The 18,683-nt window shown below is 38.4% G+C and overlaps 2 protein-coding genes across 2 annotated transcripts in view; one reads left to right on the top strand and one right to left on the bottom strand.

Moving 5' to 3' along the window:
- Positions 1-4,272: 4,272 nt before the first annotated feature.
- On the bottom strand, positions 4,273-8,486 carry LOC132969150 (complement factor H-like). The gene is made up of 5 exons (XM_061034311.1): positions 8,372-8,486; positions 7,707-7,889; positions 7,384-7,575; positions 7,065-7,238; positions 4,273-4,324 (listed from the first exon to the last, which is right to left on the bottom strand). Exons 1-5 carry the CDS (start codon positions 8,430-8,432, stop codon positions 4,317-4,319), a joined length of 618 nt encoding a protein of 205 aa, XP_060890294.1. The 5' UTR covers positions 8,433-8,486; the 3' UTR covers positions 4,273-4,316.
- A 4,515-nt stretch (positions 8,487-13,001) lies between these two features.
- Positions 13,002-18,683, top strand: part of LOC132971987 (complement factor H-related protein 2-like) — a gene marked incomplete at its 5' end in the record, with an annotated part of 30,166 nt that continues 24,484 nt past the window's right edge. The window contains 3 exons of the mRNA XM_061034817.1: positions 13,002-13,206; positions 13,480-13,585; positions 13,846-13,919. Coding sequence (XP_060890800.1) covers positions 13,002-13,206; positions 13,480-13,585; positions 13,846-13,919 — 385 coding nt within the window. The remainder of the gene's footprint in view (positions 13,207-13,479; positions 13,586-13,845; positions 13,920-18,683) is intronic.

Below are 18,683 nucleotides of genomic sequence, written 5' to 3'. Positions count from 1 at the left end.
CTTATTGTTGAAGCTTCATGATGAATAACTAACAATATGCTTATTGGAAAGGGTATCTTGGAAAAATGTATTCAATTTTGGTTTATAATGCTGAAGTTGTGAAGCTGTGGCTTTTACAGTAAGCATTCAAAGACTATTTCATTTCAAACTTTTAAAAACAGATGAATTAAAAACAGTTACAATTTCAAACAAAGTGGCTGGAAATCAAAATTCTGAACTCTGCAAGAGAGGGAAGAAAACTAATCTTTAGAGTTTGCTGGAGGGTGTTTGGGGCATCTAAAGAAAATGCAGATTTACAGAGCGAAAACTAATGGGACTTTAACAACGAGCCAATCAGAAGAACGAGTCATGTAGGTGCCAGAACTCCACTCCAACAGGTCTGTGGTGTGAGGTGCATGTTTTACAATAAGGGCCTTGAAAATATGTAAAAGCCAAGGTTTGTTGTGCCGGGAGCTGGCCGCGACACAAGACCGGCCTGTCGGCAGCAACCGTCTCGCAGCTATATTGCCGCCGCTGCCAGTTCAGCAGCCGAGACATAATGCCTGCCTGTCGGCGAAGGTGAGGACGAGGAGCCGGGGCGGACTGGTAGTGTCGGTGCTCTCACTGTTTGTCTATGGACACAGACATAGAGTCTGTTTTTTGCCACAAATTTCCAAGATCAATTCTGGAAGAAATTTCGGAATCAGTTGAGGAAATGGCCTTATGTGTTGAAGTAAATATGTCTATAAATGTTTGTATTACTATATTTCTACTGCTATACTGTATATTTTGGAGAAACTGTATCGATCGAATTTCCCTCTGGGATTAATAGAAATGCAGATTTACCGAGGTCAGCGAAAACTAGAGGGACTCTTGCCAACACCTGCCCAGGGACAACAGATGGAAAGCAGCTAGTTAGCTAAATCTGGTACAAAGCATCTCTTCTCTTCTGAAACTAATGTTTTTTTTTTCACTGTCCCTGATTCAAATAAACTAATAAACTTAACTAAACTAAACTTTAACAACAAGCCAATCAGAAGAACGAATTCATGTAGGTGCCCGAATTCCACTCCAACAAAGCCAACGTTCAAAAAGCCAACTTTCTGTCGCAACTTGGAGACATGGACAGTTTTTACAGGGAACTTAAAAGTAAATTCCTCATCGAGCCACATGCCAAGATATTTATACTCATTGACACTCAGTGTCTGAGCCATTTAAAGAAGATATGTGTACACTCTCATAATCAATATTTTTGGCTCTGGAGAATATAATTCATTTTGTTTAAATCTCATGAAGTAGCTGTTTTTGGTTAATGATAAATTCTTGGATACAATTAAAAGGAAGTTGCAAGTTTTTTGATGGCTAATTGTACAGAATCTGCAGTACTATACAAAATAGTGTTGTCTGCATAGCGACGGGCATGACAACCATTCAAAGAAGAAACAATGTCATTAATATAGTCAGTGAACAGCATGGGACCCAAGACTGAACCTTGTGGCACACCTCTATTGATAAACAAAAATTCAGATTTAGCGTGACCTAACTTAACACACTGACGTTTGTCAAACAAGTTATATATAGAGGGCATGTTTAATAATAAATAAATTAACCTTGGGGGTAGTATTTCTGTCTGTAGGGACTGAATTTACCCTCTGGGATTAATAAAGTATGTCAAATTTAAATTAAATTAAAAGCATTTCTTTAAAGAAAATTGTTATAATATGTCTACTTCTTGATCAAGGTTACTGCAGATTCTTAAGCAGTCTTAAATGTTGGGTCATAAAGTGTCTAAAAAAATAATTATAAATCTAATAGTTAGGGCTGGTGCTGGTGTAGACCGGCTCCTAGTTATGCTGCTATAGGCTTAGACTACCGGGGGAACTGGCACCTTGAGCTCTTATTTCTCCCACTCTCGATCTGTTTCTCTTGCTGTGCATATACAGTACATCATATTACTGCATGTATCTATCTGTAAATCTCAGTCACTAACCACATATTTTCCTGGAGGCTCCTCAGGATTGTTGGTGGACGGCCTTCCTGAACAACAACCCCCCACTTCGCCACTGTTCTACATCCCTCTTCCTGCATCTTATCCCATCTCCCCCTATACCTTTCCAAGCCCGGCGCAGTCTAGGCCTGTGAAGGTTGTTTCGTCATGAGCCTGGGATCCGGATTTACAAATATATGAACCCATTTATAGAGTAGCTTAAACTCACCATTCAATTGGCAGCTTGCACACTGACTACTGGTTGTGTTTCATATCTCATATCAGCATTATTTAAACACACATATAGGTAAGGTGCATATTTGGCCAAGGAAGAACATTAAATTTATAGCGCCTCAAATGTTTTTTCCATTGCAATTCCACAATTCATACTCATTCAATAAGTAGGCCTATATACTGTGGTGTATTCATGGTCTTACCTTTACTCATAAACAAAGTCCATTCGCCTATCCTTCTTGTAAAAAAGGCCTGTTCAGGTTAGTATTTTGTTCTGCATCTCCCGTTTCTGAGTGCACCTGAATGTGTTGCTCATTGTCTGAGCGCCCCTGAATGCAGCATGCACAGCGCATCTCCGAAGTGACGGCAGTGAGAGAAACATGCCCATACAAGATTGGATTAAAAGGACTCGTGTATTTTCTGACGGACTTTATTGTTAATGTGTGCGTCCGTGAGACAAGTGATTTGCGTATTGCTGGAAATGAATGTATTTTGTATTGTTCATAGCAACTTTGCCTGTTCTATTTCTCAAGTGCTGATGTTGTTTTTCACTTTAAATACATGCTAATTGATAACAGTAGCAGGTGTTTTCAACAGTCTGTATTCTGGATGTATAAGTGACATTCCTAATTGTCTTTCTTTTATTTCTTTCATCATAGAACCACACACACACACACACACACACACACACACACACACACATAGGTTCAATTATTTCAAGAAAAGGAAAGGCCTCAAACTCATGCCTTGTACTGTTCACCTGAATTTTATATAAATGGCTTGAACTGGAACTGGATTCTCCATCTTTCTTCCTCACTCACACCTTTGCGTCAAAAATAGTGTCCTGACCCGACACCCTGAGGTGATTGCTGCCACCCTTTATTGGATTCTTAATGCCTCTCATACACTCCTGGATTAAAATATCCGTAACTTTGTCGTAAAAGTCCTCATTATCTTCTTTTAGTTTTAAACGTCTTCCATGATTTATCACTTCACATTTTGATTGAAAGTCCAGTTTTGAGAAATATTTAAGCTTAGATATAAAATCTTCCTCTTCCATTTTTGCAATCAGAGCCAAATTTTGAAATAAAAATTCGACATAGAAGAGGAGCAACATCAAAACAAGCATAAACTCTTGACCTTATGAGCCTCACACAACCTGACACACGCCCCCTGCAGTTGAGGCAAACGTACTGGCTGCCTCACCTCATGCTTTCTCAGTGCGGTTTTATGTCAAATTAGACTAAATATGTTATAAACACATGTGAAATACATTACTTATTCTGTGGAAAGTGAGGACGTATAATAAAAGTGTCTACAAACATTACATTGGTGACAAACAGTAAGAAAGCAAAAGGCATACGCTCAACCCAGTTTGTGAGGGATTGCGCAATCTGGGATGAGGCACAACTCGCCGCTGCCTCACCTCGCACGTCTCCGGCGGAGAGTTTTTGGGTTTGGGTTTTAAAAGGTCTTACATTTCAAGAGCCAGTTGGCCCTTCAGTTGTCTGAGGTGGGCTGGTGTTTTTAACATTGTTACTTTTTCATCTTTGAATGTCCTCAAACTGAGAACAACAAGTTACTGACGTGCTTTGAAGGAATTCAGTCTCGTGTACTCAGCATTGTGGTCATTTTTCTTTTTTTCTTTTAAGCATGAATCATTCATGTTGACATAAAACTGTTTTTGCTTGCTCAGTCAGTGACTTTTAATCTAATTGCTTCATTGACTGGTTGCTCCATGGAGGGATTTTTTTCTAATGAACTTTGTACTGTACCAGCTCTATTCCAGTAATATTTAAATCTGTTTGCCAACTGGAAGCCTAATGTTTGCAAACACAAACATAACAAACATTCAGCATTTCTATTTTCACCTGAACTTTTGGTGCCATCTGGTTAAAGGGTGATTTCATGTGTTGTATTATATATGTTTACTTTCATATCTAAATAATTAAATTACCCTTTCCAATAAGCATATTGTTAGTTATTCATCATGAAGCTTCAACAATAAGAACAATCAAAACAGCTGGTTTATTAAATGCTCCGACCACACGACAAATTAAAGGACCATGGAAAAAATGTAAATATGGTGTTTTTATTGAGAGTCTGCTGGAGCTGGTTACAAAGCTGTTGGAGAGAAAAAAAAGAGAGAGAGAGAAAAAAAAGGTGTTCAGTACCACGTCTCAAAATGCATCAGGTTTAATTGTGCCGTAGTGTTGTACACGGTGTTTGGCTTTAAGAAAAACAATACTTGATATAGAGCTGTGTTTATATGGTTGTCCTTCAGAAAGAGTAAAGGAATTTACTATATACGGTACATATTACATATAAAGAGAAGTTTATGTGGTTGTGAATGGGGTGCAGAGAGAGGAACCGTGCACACAATTTATCAAGCTATGTATAAGGTCATTGTTTGATCATGGCTGTGTTATGTATGTCTCTGCTGCCAAGGCTCTTAGAAAAATAGATATTGTTCAATCTAAAGCATTAAGACTCTGTTCAGGAGCCTTTAGATCTTCCTCAGTGCCTGCTTTGTTTGTTGAAATGGGTGAAATGCCATTGCATTTGTGACGGATTAAACTGGGTTTACAGTACTGGTCAAAACTGAATGGTAGTGGTCATAATTCAGTTGTTGTGTGTTTCTCTCACGGGACATTCCGAGATTATCAAATCGAGGTCCTGGGTTGTCGGTATAAATACAAAATGGACACAAGAAACAAAAGCATTATTACTTGGTCTTGTCTCAGATTGGGCGGACTCAGGATTTTAAATCAAGACCGATCAAGACCACACTGAGAGGCTATTTGCCCATGAGCACAATAACTAATAAGACCTATTTCTTTTTTTGGACCAGGCTGTAAACATGTTAATATCTACTGTAAAAACTTCCTTTTTGGAATGGGGTGTGTATGTGAGTTTCAGGGCTCTTAGAGCCAGCCTCAAGCGGACCATCGACAAATGCCGGATTAGGCACTTCTGCATTGGCTTAATTTTTCACACCAGAGGTTGCTGCTAGGTCGCCAAACATACTTGGATTGCACTTCATACACTTTGGTGAACAGCCCAGGTAAAGTGTGTGGGAAAAAGTGATACCACACTATTTTGACTTTAAGGCAGCCTCTTGGCCTGTCATATGTTAAAAGGGTTTCAGTCTCCTCCTGTCATATTGATTTAAAACAGATCAGAATGTTGTAGAAGGACTCATTGTAAATTATCTCAAATTTAAACTTAATAAGTTTTAAATCATTGGTGTGAACTGGCCTCAAAGGGGACGTTTATGGTGCTCTCAAACATGCACAAAACTTGATGTGCATGGTGAGCTGCATGTGTGATGTGAACACCAACTGCCTAGATTCATACCATTCATTACCCAGACTTTTTTCCAGCCAACTCCCGGGTAGAACTTGCAAATTAAGTAGCCTGAGCTGATGTGTCAGGGAAATTCACTATGAGTGGGACGGGGTGATGACGATTTTATGCTACCAGTGAGATCGTTGTGCATGTAATGAAGATGCTTATGATCTCTTCAGTTGGCCTTTATGTTCTTCTTAGCTCTTTTGTTGATAATGTGGAAACGCCCAATAATGGGTAGCATTGATATAAAAGCAGAAAAACTGTTGTTATAGTGTTGGACTCCTACTCCTGCTATCTTGAATATCTTGTACAAATAACGACCACAGCGTCCTTTTCATGTCACGCCAGGTCTCCAGAGACCCTACTCCCCTCCCGTCCAACAGGGGAAACCTTCACATTGGGCCTCATTCACTAATATGTTCATAGAAATGTTCATACGCAAAGTCACCGTCGTATTCATGACATGTGCGTACCGGCCAATTTTGTTCTCACCCCCATGCGTATTTCAGTGAATCAGAATCATTCTAAATCGTCATGCTCGTGCCTGCAACCTGCAATCGTCATTCTATCACGCCCCCATCTCTCCATATAAGGACATCCGTTTGGTGTATCAGTACGAGAGCGGAAGGTGAGGTGGAAACGAGTAGAAGGTTTTAGGAGATGGCCCCAAAAGGCAAAAAAGAGCGGTGTCTCTGGATGCTGTTACACTTAATTACATAGTCGCAGCAATTCTGTACATGCAACTGGCAGACAGAATCAGCTGATAAACCATTCAACACACTCTTCTGAAGGCACCGGCTGCAATATCTTTCAGCAAGGCTAGATCTTTACACTTTCTTATACGTAAATCACAATCATGTATGTTCCCTGTATGCTCTTAAATATTCTCAGATTAATCAACTGGTTTTGGTAACAGGTGTAATATTTCATGGAAATATTGGTGGGAGTGGTCGACGATTAGATTTAAGATTTAAGATTTAAGATTAAAGGATGATAAGGCAAAAATGTCATGATTATTTAATACATTCAGTCAATTCACGTTTTTTATGCATCTTTTCAACATTTTCATATATTTATATATTTTACTGACTGTATTTTTAATATGTCATGCATCTAGTTAAAAGAGTTATGTTTACATTGTCTGAGAAAGCTGGTTAATCATTTGTGCATACGCATGGTCTGAGGAAGTTCTATTTTTGTTCGCAGAGTAAGAACAATTTCAAGTAAGAATATATTGATGAATCCCAGATTTGTGCTTCAAACGTTTGTACACACGGTTTAAGCTCATTATGCGTATGCACTGTTAGTGACTGAGGCCCATTGTGAGGGACAAGTGTGAGTAGCACGTTTGGAAAATTTCAGTTGCTGGTGTTCCTGAACATGTCTAGAATTTTTCTGTGGTACATCAGCCAGAAGACTAATCCTAATTAGACCTCAATGTCCTTCCCCACTTTCTCAGAAAGGGATTTAACATTAATATTCATGTTATTAACTCAAGAAAACTTCACAATACCTTTACAAAGTGGATTTGGACTCCATCCATCTCTGGTGCACCTGGCCCCGATTGATGTTTCCCTATATCCTCTTTTACACTGATAGCTTACACTCTCATCCAGTGTTATTATTTGTCCCCAACGGACATTCCAATGAGACATAAGTGAGTCTCTTTGATTGCTGCACCTCACCTCTAAAACAAGAGAAAGACTTGTTAATCTTTGGTAGATCAAGATGGCATTAATAATCATCATCACCAAAGTTTAATGACTAATACACACTGCGCAGTAAACAACTGTCTCATGATCTGATCACTGTGATACCATGCACTTCTATACCTTGGCAAACTGGTGTGATATCCCATTCTCCGTCGTCATTACATGTGGATACAGCTGAGGTGCTCTGAGGTGTAGAGATCCAGTACTTATAATCACATGTGGTTGTGACTGTGTCTCCAGGTGAAAACACATGTTGGGAAGTGTCATAGCTGGTGCCTTCGAGTGTCGTCAGCGACAGTTTGCATTTTCTTGCTGCATTTTGTAGGCGAAAAAGAAAATTCTGTTCATCAGTTTGTTGATCGAGGCAGTCGACAATCCCACAACAACCCTTCACCTCCCACCAGTCAGTGTGATATAACCGATATAACTCAGTTTATACTTACGCTCACACACAGGCGCTGGACTGAACTCGGCTTTAGTTCCTATTTCTGTGCATTTCGACGGTCTTTCAGTCTGTTTTTTGAATCTCTGATTGCACTCAAAATGCAGGACTTCATGTTCTTTGTGATCTCGGAGCTGTCCAGTTAATCGTCCATTTTGAATCTGAGGTATTGCACATTTGATCCCTGTTGAAAAATATACACACAAGCATCATAACTACATTTGTTTTCCATAAAGAATGCAATGAAGATCAGCTGCTCATTTGACACCAACATTTTGGACCTGTTTTATAATTATTCATTGAAATATGGGTATAAATTTAAAGTTAATGACACTAAATGATGATGAACAGCAGATTCCAGATGTAGGAGGGTTTTTTTCTGAGGTTTTCTTGAATGATAAACAACTATTGCAATTATTTTGATTCGGCAACCTTTCAATTTGGGGCTCTGAGTTGTGCCTACATTGTCAGAGTTTTTCAAATGTTACATAACGGCCAATTGGTGGTCGGTTTGGCCATTACTTTTAAGTTGTTTGGTGATTAATGGTGGTTGCTGTAGTGTTTTATGCATGTAAGGGGTTCTTTCTTTGCTTCTCCCATTCCTCTCCAATTCTCTCTGAAGACTTTCCTGTGTGTTCGGTTCTCTCTTAAGAAAGCCTGCTTTACCTTCACAGCTTGGAGCCTGGGCACTCCACTCTCCATTTTCATCACATGAGATCTCCGACATCCCATTCAGAACCTCTGTGTTAGACTTGCAGCTAAATCGAACTACATTGCTGAAGGTTGCCTGAACATTATCGGCAACATGAATCACTGGACACTGCTGAGCTGGAGAAGGAAACAGGATCAAATTGAAATTCAAAAAACTATTCTTTATGTAAAACAATTTGTAAAAAGTAAATTCAACAATAAGAAAACAGTAAAGTAGAGCCCGCTTTGACATTGTGATTTCTATCAAACCAGGAACAATCATAGACTGCAAATATTAATGGACGGAGCCTGAGTGACATCAGGAGGCTCACCAGCAGCAGCCGCCATGTTGGAAATGTTGTCTCAGCCTAACTTTCAGTCAACCTAATGACAGATTGAGAGCTGGATCTGAGACGGGTTTAAAGCCTCTTGATGAACCGTTACATCGTGCCTAACTATGGATAACACATAACGTTCATGAAATCTAAACGGATGCCTTATAAAAAAAGGTTCACCCCAGTACAGTGTGTGCCCATGAGGAGAATAACTATTCAGACTATTTGAATCATATTGTATCATACTGTATATCGTCTGTATCACATCATATCGTGTGTATCATATTGTTTCATTTGTATCATATTGTTTCATTTCTATCATATTGTATCATTTGTATCATATTGTTTCATTTGTATTATATTGTATCATTTGTATTATATTGTTTCATTTGTATTATATTGTATCATATATCGTTTGTATCATATTGTATCATTTGTATTATATTGTTTCATTTGTATCATATTGTATCATATATCGTTTGTATCATATTGTATCATTTGTATTATATTGTTTCATTTGTATCATATTGTATCATTTGTATCATATTGTATCATTTGTATCATATTGTATCATTTGTATCATATTGTATCATTTGTATTATATTGTATCGTTTGTATTATATTGTTTCATTTGTATCATATTGTATCATTTGTATCATATTGTTTCATTTGTATCATTTGTATCATATTGTATCATTTGTATTATATTGTTTACTTTGTATCATATTGTATCATATATCATTTGTATCATATTGTTTGTGCCATATCATTTTTATCGTTTGTATCATAACGTTTTGTTTGTATCCTATCTCGTCATTTGTATCACATCGCTTCGTTCATAACAAATCGTAACATAGCATTTGTATCGATTGTATCATAATTGTTTCGTTTTCATCTTTTCGTATTGCACCGCATTGTTTCATTGTTGTTTGTATATCTTATCATTTGTATGATATCGTATCGTATCATTGGTATCATATCATGTCATGTTGTTTATATTCCATTGATCATAATGTACTGATCTTATGGTATCGCAAAACCTTTTTTTCATAGATGCACAATAAATTGTGATATTGAAAATGTGTCAGTAATCTAATTAAACTACTCCTGAACTTATCAAAATCTTTAAAAAGCTTACTAACAAATGTCAAAATTGAACTGATGTTTAGAAATACATAGTTAGATCTTTTACAACTGGGTAATAATACTTGAGACAATACAGTGCATATGTAAGTCAACCATACCTCTGATTAACACTAGTCCTTAAGATTATATCAAAACATACAATTATCATTGGTGTTTTTGAATGTCCCTTTTCTGATCCACCCCTCTCTCTTTAAGTTAAAAATTGCAACAACAAAAAAATTCCATCTTACCATCCTGTGATAAGGAAACTCTCACATTCCCCCACAGCTGGAGAAACAACACGATTAAAGTCAAACGCATTTCAACCTACAGTGAAACACACGAGTGTAGCCCTTTTGATAAGCTCTGTTTTCTCTGCAGAGTCCCTGTGTGTTTTCCCTCAAATGCAGCACTCTGGGAGCAGTGAAACAGATGCATTCAATGAGACTCAACAGCGGACACTGCTCTCTCTCTCTCTCTCTCTCTCTCTCTCTCTCTCTGCTCACCTGCAGAGTTTGTTTTTTTTCCTCAAGTAGACAGTGGGTGTGCGTGAAGCGCAGCCAGAAACACAGGCATTGTGACTTTGTAGCGTTTTTGTATAATATTTTCAAAGTAAAAGCCATCTAGTGCTTCATACATTGATTGGACCCAGGTCCTGACCTCCTTGTCCTCAAAGCAGGTTACAGCCATGCTGGTGCCCCCAAAATTGTTCTCTACTCTTATTATTATTATTATTAAATTACTATTTTAATCTCTATTCTGGTGAATTATGGTGAATTTACGTTCTTCTCGTAGTATTTCAACTTTATCTTGTAACATTAAGACTTTCATCTAGAAATCTAATTTTTCACACGTTAATTGTGAAATAAATCCATCCAGTCCTTTGTTTGTGGTCTGCATAAGTCTAACAACACACAGAAAAATGCTCTCCTTGTGACATCACAGTGGGCTAGTGGGAAAAAATCCCCTCCCCTCCCCTTGTATCTCCACCCATGGACTCCACCCCCAGCCTAGAGCTAAACTTTTGCACAGGTCCGCCATTTGTATTCTTGCTACAGAGGAGGGATGTCTACCGGGAAAACTCAGGGGGGCTCATTGCATTTATAGAGACACACACACCAAAACGGAGCATTCTGAGAGAGCTGGTTTATACAGGGTCACAAACCTCCTCTGGTGCTTGATTCATGTTATATTTTGATCAAAGCACAGCACAGATGTTTCATTTAGACCACAGGAGACTGTTTGAAAAGGTGGATCATATGTCCTCTTTAAAGCATTCCTTTTTGATAAAGCTTATAGTTAGGGCTGGTGTAGGTATGGGCCACCTCCTATAGTTACAGAATGCTGCTATAGGCTTAGACTACAGGGGGAACTTGCACCTTCCGCTGCCTGAAGTCCTGGCAATTGTATGCAAATCAGGCTGTATTACTTTCCAAATGGCTTCGTTGATTAACAAAGTGCTGTGTTTAGTGTGTCATTAAAAGGGACAGAATGAATGAGTTGATAACTTAACACTTATCACTGATATTAAAACTAAACAAGCTTGAGACCTAAACAAAACTATAAAGGTTTTAAATCCAGATTAAACCTCTGACTCTTCTTCTTTTGTTGTTTTCTTTCTATTTCTTTTGATTTTTAGGAATGTTTTGTACATTTGTTCTTAATGTCATGCTTAGTCTATAATAATGTGTTTTGTACCTTTTTATGATTGTAACAGTCAGACTTGCACGAGCACAAGCACGCAGGTAAACAACGTTGACAGTCTTTATTATGAAGAAATCCAGTTTCATGGCTGTTTCTGACTAAAATGACTCAAAATAAGCCACAAAGTATCTGTCATGTTCTCTTTTGTGGGGGGCGCGGTAAAGTTTACAGCGCGTCACTTTTATTTTTTAAATGTATTTATGGCTGTATCTGATTAAAATGACTCAAAATAAGCCACAAAGTCAGTAAAATATCTGTCATGTTCTCTGTGTTGTTCTCTGATGTGCAGACACCTGTTTGTAAATTGAGCATGCGTCATCATAACATAAAGCCATGCATGTGCTGTATTACGACGTTATGTACAAGAGGTAAGCGTGCTTAGGTCCGGTTTGTCCTGAAGCAGTGTGATGGCTGGCCGTACCGGGGGCCAATCGTGCTTGAGTACGGCACGGTACGGATGGCCAGTGTGATCGCGCCCTTAGAAAGTACTTAACCCTTACTAAATGCATATTTTCCTGGGACCTCCTGAGCTCTCGTAGGTCGGGACGGCCTGCTGCTATGGACCACCACCCCCCACGCCCCACTCCTGTTTGTCCCTATCCTTCCTCCTGCATCTCCCTCTATCCCATTTTTCAAACCTGGCGCAATCTCAGCAGATGGCTGTTCATCATGAGTCTGGTTTTGCTCGAGATGTCTGCCTTTTAAAAGGACGTTTTTTCTTGCCACTGTAACTTTGTTAAATGTTGCTGAGTGCTCATGATGGATTAACGTTGGGTCTTTTACCTGCTCTTTGTTAAGTGTCTTCAGATAACACTTGTTATGAATTGGCTCTATACAATTAAAGATTGATTGAAGTAGTGTTAGTACGACTATAATTTGATGCTCATACTTTACTCTTAGTTGTGTAAGATTTTCTCTGCCAGGTTTTAGTTGCATAGACTGTTTTTAACACTGGTACTTTTTCATCTTTTAATGTCCTCAGACTGAGAACAACAAGTTACTGTGACGTCTTTTGAAGGAATTCAGTCTCATGTGTTCACAGCAGCGTTGCTTTTTTTTTAAACATGAATCATTCATGTTGACATAAAACTTCTTTTTGCTTGCTCAGTCAGTGACTTTTAATCTAATTGCTTCATTGACTGGTTGCTCCATGGGGGGATTTTTTTCTAATGAACTTTGTACTGTACCAGCTCTATTCCAGTAATATTGAAATCTGTTTGCTAACTGGAAGCCTAATGTTTGCAAAACAAACGTAACAAACATTCAGCATTTCTATTTAACTTGAACTTTTGGTGCCATCTGGTTAAAGTGTTATTTAATGTATTTGATTATAAATGCTATCTGACGTGTGTCCTTTAAAACACATAAGGTTACATCATTTATATAATAGTTGCAAAGAAAACTTCTTAGCATTTTGAGAAGAAATGTCCAATAACTAATTTGTTCCTCCATTCTGTCTCTCATCAGACTGTTCACAGCTCCCAGATATTCCTCACGCCCATGTCTCAGACAACACCAAAAAAGATGAATATCAGCAAGGAAATGTGATTCGCTTTACTTGTGAAACAGGATATATATCAGGTCCCCCCATCAGATATGTGTGCTCAGAAGGCGGCTGGATAGCAGTCCATGAAGGAACCTGCTACTGTAAGTTAAATGTTGATTCTTTGGTTCTCCTGGGGCGATCTAACCGGGGTAGTCAACTTACAACACAAGTGAATTGTTTAAAAGCTTTATTTCAATGTATTTTTTAAACATCAGTTCAATTTTGATTTTTGTTAGTAAGTTTTTTAAAGATTACTGACACATTTCCAATATTACAATTTATTGTGAATATATGCAGTATATGAAAAAAAAGGTTTACAATATCGTTCACTTTTAAATGTTCACTTGATGAGTCCTCTTCTTCTTCTCTTTCAGTAAAGCCATGTGAACTTCCTGATGATACTCCCAACGGCTACTATGAAATAATCAAGGGTGAAGACTTTGTTTTTGGAACAACGATCAAATACTTTTGTAATAGAGGGTATGTGGACCTACGATAACACATAGACACACTAGAAAACAAATGGTAAGATTGTAATTACAACCATATCCAAATTTAACACATTATGTTGTCAAACACCTGAGCAATAGTGTCACAGAGAGGTTCCAATACTTAAACAAACAAGATATATGAGGGCACAAATGGCAGTATTTACCTGACACATTGTTTGTACCCCCTTGGTAAATAGGTAAATACTCAGATTTATGGTTTTAATCCAGTAATGTTTTATCACTTTGCAGGTATCAGATGGTGAGCAAGGATGACACAAGGACATGTTTGCTGGACAGATGGACCAATCACGTGCCAATATGTGGTCGTAAGTCTTGGAAAACGACAGCAACAAAATTGTAAAAAAAAAAAAAAAAAAAAGTTCTGGCCAATGAGATTTCACACTCCTTGCTGTGGGAGGACTTAGGCTCAGCGTACACAGCACAACCGACACTATGAAAAATGTTGTCTGAAATTGTACAGCGACAACAATACATTAAGGAAGGTGTCAGGAGCTAATGTTAGCTCAAAGGAGGTTGAATGGTAATGTTAGCTGTTGTCAAACCAAATAACCTGAAATACAGCACTACAACGTCACAACAGCGTTTAAGAAGAAAATGGCCACTTCTCTAATATCAATCAATCAATCGTTCTCTTTTCTTTTCCTTTATCTACCTCCCTGTGTTCACTCAGCTGTGAGCTGTGAGCATCCGTCTGCAGATGGACGGATTACAGTAAAAGGTTTTTATGAAAATCAAGAGCTCATACTTCCTGACCGTTTCCTCACGTTCAGCTGTGATGATCCTAGGACTTATCTTAACGGCAGTTCAGTGCTGATATGTGGTCATGAAGGGGAGTGGGACCATCCATTTCCCACTTGTGAAGGTACAAAAAATAATTATGTGATACTTAATTCTAGAGCATGTGTAAATACACTAAAATGACTGCATACATTTACAAACATAGAGCATGTAAAACCCCAAGTCCACTGAAACTTAGTTTTTAATTTGATTACATCTGTTTTATTCTTTGCAGATATAACTTGTACTGTTGGCGAGACGGATCCCCGTCTCACTGTAACTGGACCAATCATTACAAATAAAACCGTTAACGTTGGACATAATCTACGGTTCCAATGCGATGATCAATACTCACTGGAGGGGCCAGAAGTCATCGAATGTTTACAAAATGGGCAGTGGAATAAAGCCTTTCCAACATGTACTGGTACGTTGACTTCCATAGGAAGTGAATCCAATTCATGTGTGTTTCTTTTCCAACGGCAGATTTCATGTTCAACCTTTTTAACAATCACGAGGCAGTGATGTTAGCTATGGGCCTTATTGTGATAACTATTTTACTTCATAAAATCAAAACGGATTAGTAATTTTAAAAAATGAACACTCGCCGTTTGAGACATGAGCTAATCAGACCAGATCTGTAAACATGTTAATTTCTGCCTTAAAAACGGGCTTTTTCACTGTGAGTGTGTGTATGTGACTTCTGGTGCCTCTGCTGCCAGCCTCAAGTGGACACTTGATGAACTGCAGGATTTTGCACTTCTGCATAGGTTTCATTTTTCAACACCGGAGGTTGCCGCTTGATTCAAACACTGCTGCTTTACTCCGCATCCTTTAAAGTAAGAGAGGGAAACTTCCCACAGTACCTTGTGATTAGTCCCACTCACTTTGTCTTTAAATAGGAGACACCTTATTGGTTCCTCTTGTGATGAATGTACCTGATCGAATGAAAAGAAAAGACATTGAGTGAACACAAATCTTTATTAAAGCTGTCAACAACCCGGACACAGAAATAAAATGAATGAATTCCTTTTTACTTCATATTTAGTCTACCAGCGATGTTCTCAAGTTTATGATGTAAATGTTCAAAAAACTTTACTGGCAAGAGGGAAGGTCAATCACACCGTCATTACAAGCTGGACGCATGTTCATTGAGGCGCCGGGTCTTCTTCCTACAGTACAACTGAACGTTACCACATCATTATGGCTTAAATACAGCTTATCCTGAGTGCTGTATCTGAAGCGAATGTTATGTTTGCTCAAGCTTTCTCCGGCCACAGTGCACGGTTCTGCAAGAGAACACGGACAAAGAGATTAACGACATTTCCAAATATACTTTATTACTTTTTATATCTTTCAAAAATTCATTATAAGAAAACCACAAAACACAACTGTTCAAGAACAAGTAGTGTTGTAGTACGCGAGACTGGTCTTGGTCTCAAGACCACTTTTTGAAGGTCTTGGTTTCGTCTCGGAATCAAAAGCATTTTTGCTCAGTCTTGTCTCCGTCTCAGACTGGGTGGATTCAGGATTTTAATTGAAGACCACCACTGATCTGTTTTTTTTCTCCACATCATTTCTGTGATTAGAAGGACTCGGTCTCGCCCTGCCTTTGTCTCAGTCTTGACTCGGTCTCGACCCCTAAGTGTCTTGGTCTTGTTTTGGTCTCGGAGCACTCTGGTCTCGGGTATGTCTTGGTCTTGGTTATTGTGGTCTTGACTACAACACTAAGTGCAAGTATAATGACATCCAATGGACTTTTTTCCTTTTGTGCAAAGTTTTCTAAACTTCTCATCCAATGAGAGAAAATACTTCAACAAAAACATTTTTAAAAAGTAAGTAATTTGATTTAAATAAAAAGCTATTCTGCAAAAACAAAAACAATCATAATGAATTAATAAATCAATCAAAAATCCATCTTTATTCGTATAGTGTCAATAATCAATCAATCAATCAATCAATTTTTATTTGTATAGTGTTATCTCGAGACACTTTACAAGAAGCAGGTAAAATACCTTACTCTTTGTCTGTTAACATTACAAAAGAGCAGGTAAAAAGACCTTACTCATTGTTATGTTACAAAAAGCAGGTAAAAGACCTTACTTATTGCTATGTTACAAAGATCCGGCCTATCCATCATGAGCACTTTAGCAAAGCAGCAAAAGTTACAGTGGTAAGAAAAAACTGCCTTATTAAAAGGCAGAAATCTTCGGCCGGATCCCCGGCTCATGACGAAACAGTCTTCACAGGCCTAGACTGCGCCGGGCTTGGAAAGGGATAGGGGGAGAGATGGGATAAGATGCAGGAAGAGGGATAGAGAGCAAGGGGGTGTTTCCTGGTTTCAGGTTTAATTTTTTTAACTGTACTTTTCTTTTTTAAAAACATTTTACGTTCTATTTTTGGACAATGAGAAAGGCCCCCACACACCGTCTGGCTTTATGCTGACATAACAAAGTTTCGGTCGGACCGACCTTCATCAGGTATAATTAGCGTCCTCTGATGCAGCTGTCACACACTCAGATGTACACAGATTTTTACTCTGTTTTTGACTTCACTGTATTGACTTCTATTTCCCAAATGTCCTACTTTGTTTGAATTATTCTCATTACTGAAATGAGTAGTATTTAAGAATATTTTTTTACCTTTATGTTTGCAAATGTTGGCACACTTTAAAGTCATTTCAAGAGTCACCAGTATCTGTGGTATCTGGACAGGTGACCGAGCACCTCCAAGCAAAGAACGAAACCCCCAACCGCTCCGATACGCTCCCTGCTTAGCGGTGTGTAGCAACCCCACTCTGACATCCCTTCATCAGTGAATGTCCATAGGTGCAAAAAAGGATGCATATTAAAGCTTACTGAGGCATCTCATATTTCCAGTCCATTCTCCGTTGTTGCAGGTTCTGTAAGGATTCCCGTCCATGGTGTAAAATCTCTGACATACGTACTCAACTCTTTCATTGTGCCTGTACAGAGGTTTCAAGCTTTCCTTCACATCTCCATCGGCAAGCGGCAGTGGCCTGAGGCAGCCTATGGGCACTAAGAGAAGGTGGGAGAGGACGGTACAGGTGGAGTTAATTCCTGTTACACTGTGAGAACACTTCCGCTGAAGTGTGATCTCCTTTAAGACTCACATGTGAAACAGGCAGGAATTTAAAGTTGAAGCTATTTCTTTAGTGTTTATTTTGGAGGTACATTTTATGTTGTTAAGTCTGCTACTAAAACTGTTTTGGCCACTGTAGCTGATTTATAAATTCTAAACAACTGTAATGGTTTTTTAATTTTATTAAAACCATCTGTTTTTTTTACATCATGTTTATAATCATGGTCAGTGTCGCTGCTAGCTGTCTGACATCTCCTCAGCCAATAGAGTCACTGAACTTGACCTTTCAGTCGTACTCTTCTGTTTTTCAAAATAAATTCTAAATTCAACATCATACTCTAAATCGCCTCTTAGAAAAAGTATTTTCAACACAAAGGGACTTATTCCGCTCATATTTGAGGCATTTATTGAACCTTTTTAATGATTTTATGAAGCTTTATTCTACTAATTTCCCCATCTCATAAACACCTCCCTTGTTGTATAACTCAAAGAAAAAGAATTAAAGCAACAACATGTAACTTTCCCACCTTAAAGGTCACAAAGTATCCTCCTTTTCAACAACTTTAAATAAACCTCAGAGCTCCCCAAAACATGTCTGTGAGAGCTTCTGCTCTGAGTCCATGTTTTGTCCTCTTAGAGCCGAGTTGTACAGATAAGAGTTTCTACACGCTGGAAATTCACAAATTTGTAAACAAATAAGCCTCGGCAGAAAAGTTCACCAAACACACCAAAGTGTTCCCAGCACTGGATCGCTGAAATGGGTACGGATAGATATACACAGTGATGTGATCACGAGGTTGGACTTACAACACGTTGGTACAAATTTGAGCTTGTTGTGAGGTTGTTGTTTCTCAATTGATGTGTCGATATCAACATGAACTTTGAATTTCCCGTTGCTTTACTACGGAGCCCCTAAAGGGACATAGGCAGAAAAAAATAAAATATATGTTTCTCTCGTGCGCACCAGAAACTAACCGGTGCTCACGAGAAAGTTTTGCGTGCGCACGAGATATCAGGTGCACAACGGAAACCAGCCAGTCTTAGCCTTCTGTGTTCTTGTGATAAAAATGACAGTGCAGGACTTAGTTGAGCTATATTTTAACCTTGGACTTAATTACAAGGACATAACTGCTTTGCTTGCGCACCGTCATCGTTATATTGTCTCAGAAAGACATTTTAAAACGGATGTT

Source organism: Labrus mixtus, chromosome 3 (genome assembly GCF_963584025.1).
Source record: "Labrus mixtus chromosome 3, fLabMix1.1, whole genome shotgun sequence".
In the NCBI taxonomy this organism is placed as follows: domain Eukaryota; kingdom Metazoa; phylum Chordata; class Actinopteri; order Labriformes; family Labridae; genus Labrus; species Labrus mixtus.
This window is presented reverse-complemented; position numbering and strand designations above follow the sequence as displayed.

What these genes read in the sequence shown, in the direction of transcription:
- LOC132969150 (XM_061034311.1), bottom strand. Translation starts at nt 8,432, where the DNA reads ATGTCGGAGATCTCATGTGATGAAAATGGAGAGTGGAGTGCCCAGGCT. An exon ending in CCAGGCTCCAAGCTGTGAAG is followed by an intron (nt 7,890 to 8,371) that starts GTAAAGCAGGCT and finishes ATTTTTCAACAG; the next exon opens with GGATCAAATGTGCAATACCT. An exon ending in TATCACACCAGTTTGCCAAG is followed by an intron (nt 7,239 to 7,383) that starts GTATAGAAGTGC and finishes CTCTTGTTTTAG; the next exon opens with AGGTGAGGTGCAGCAATCAA.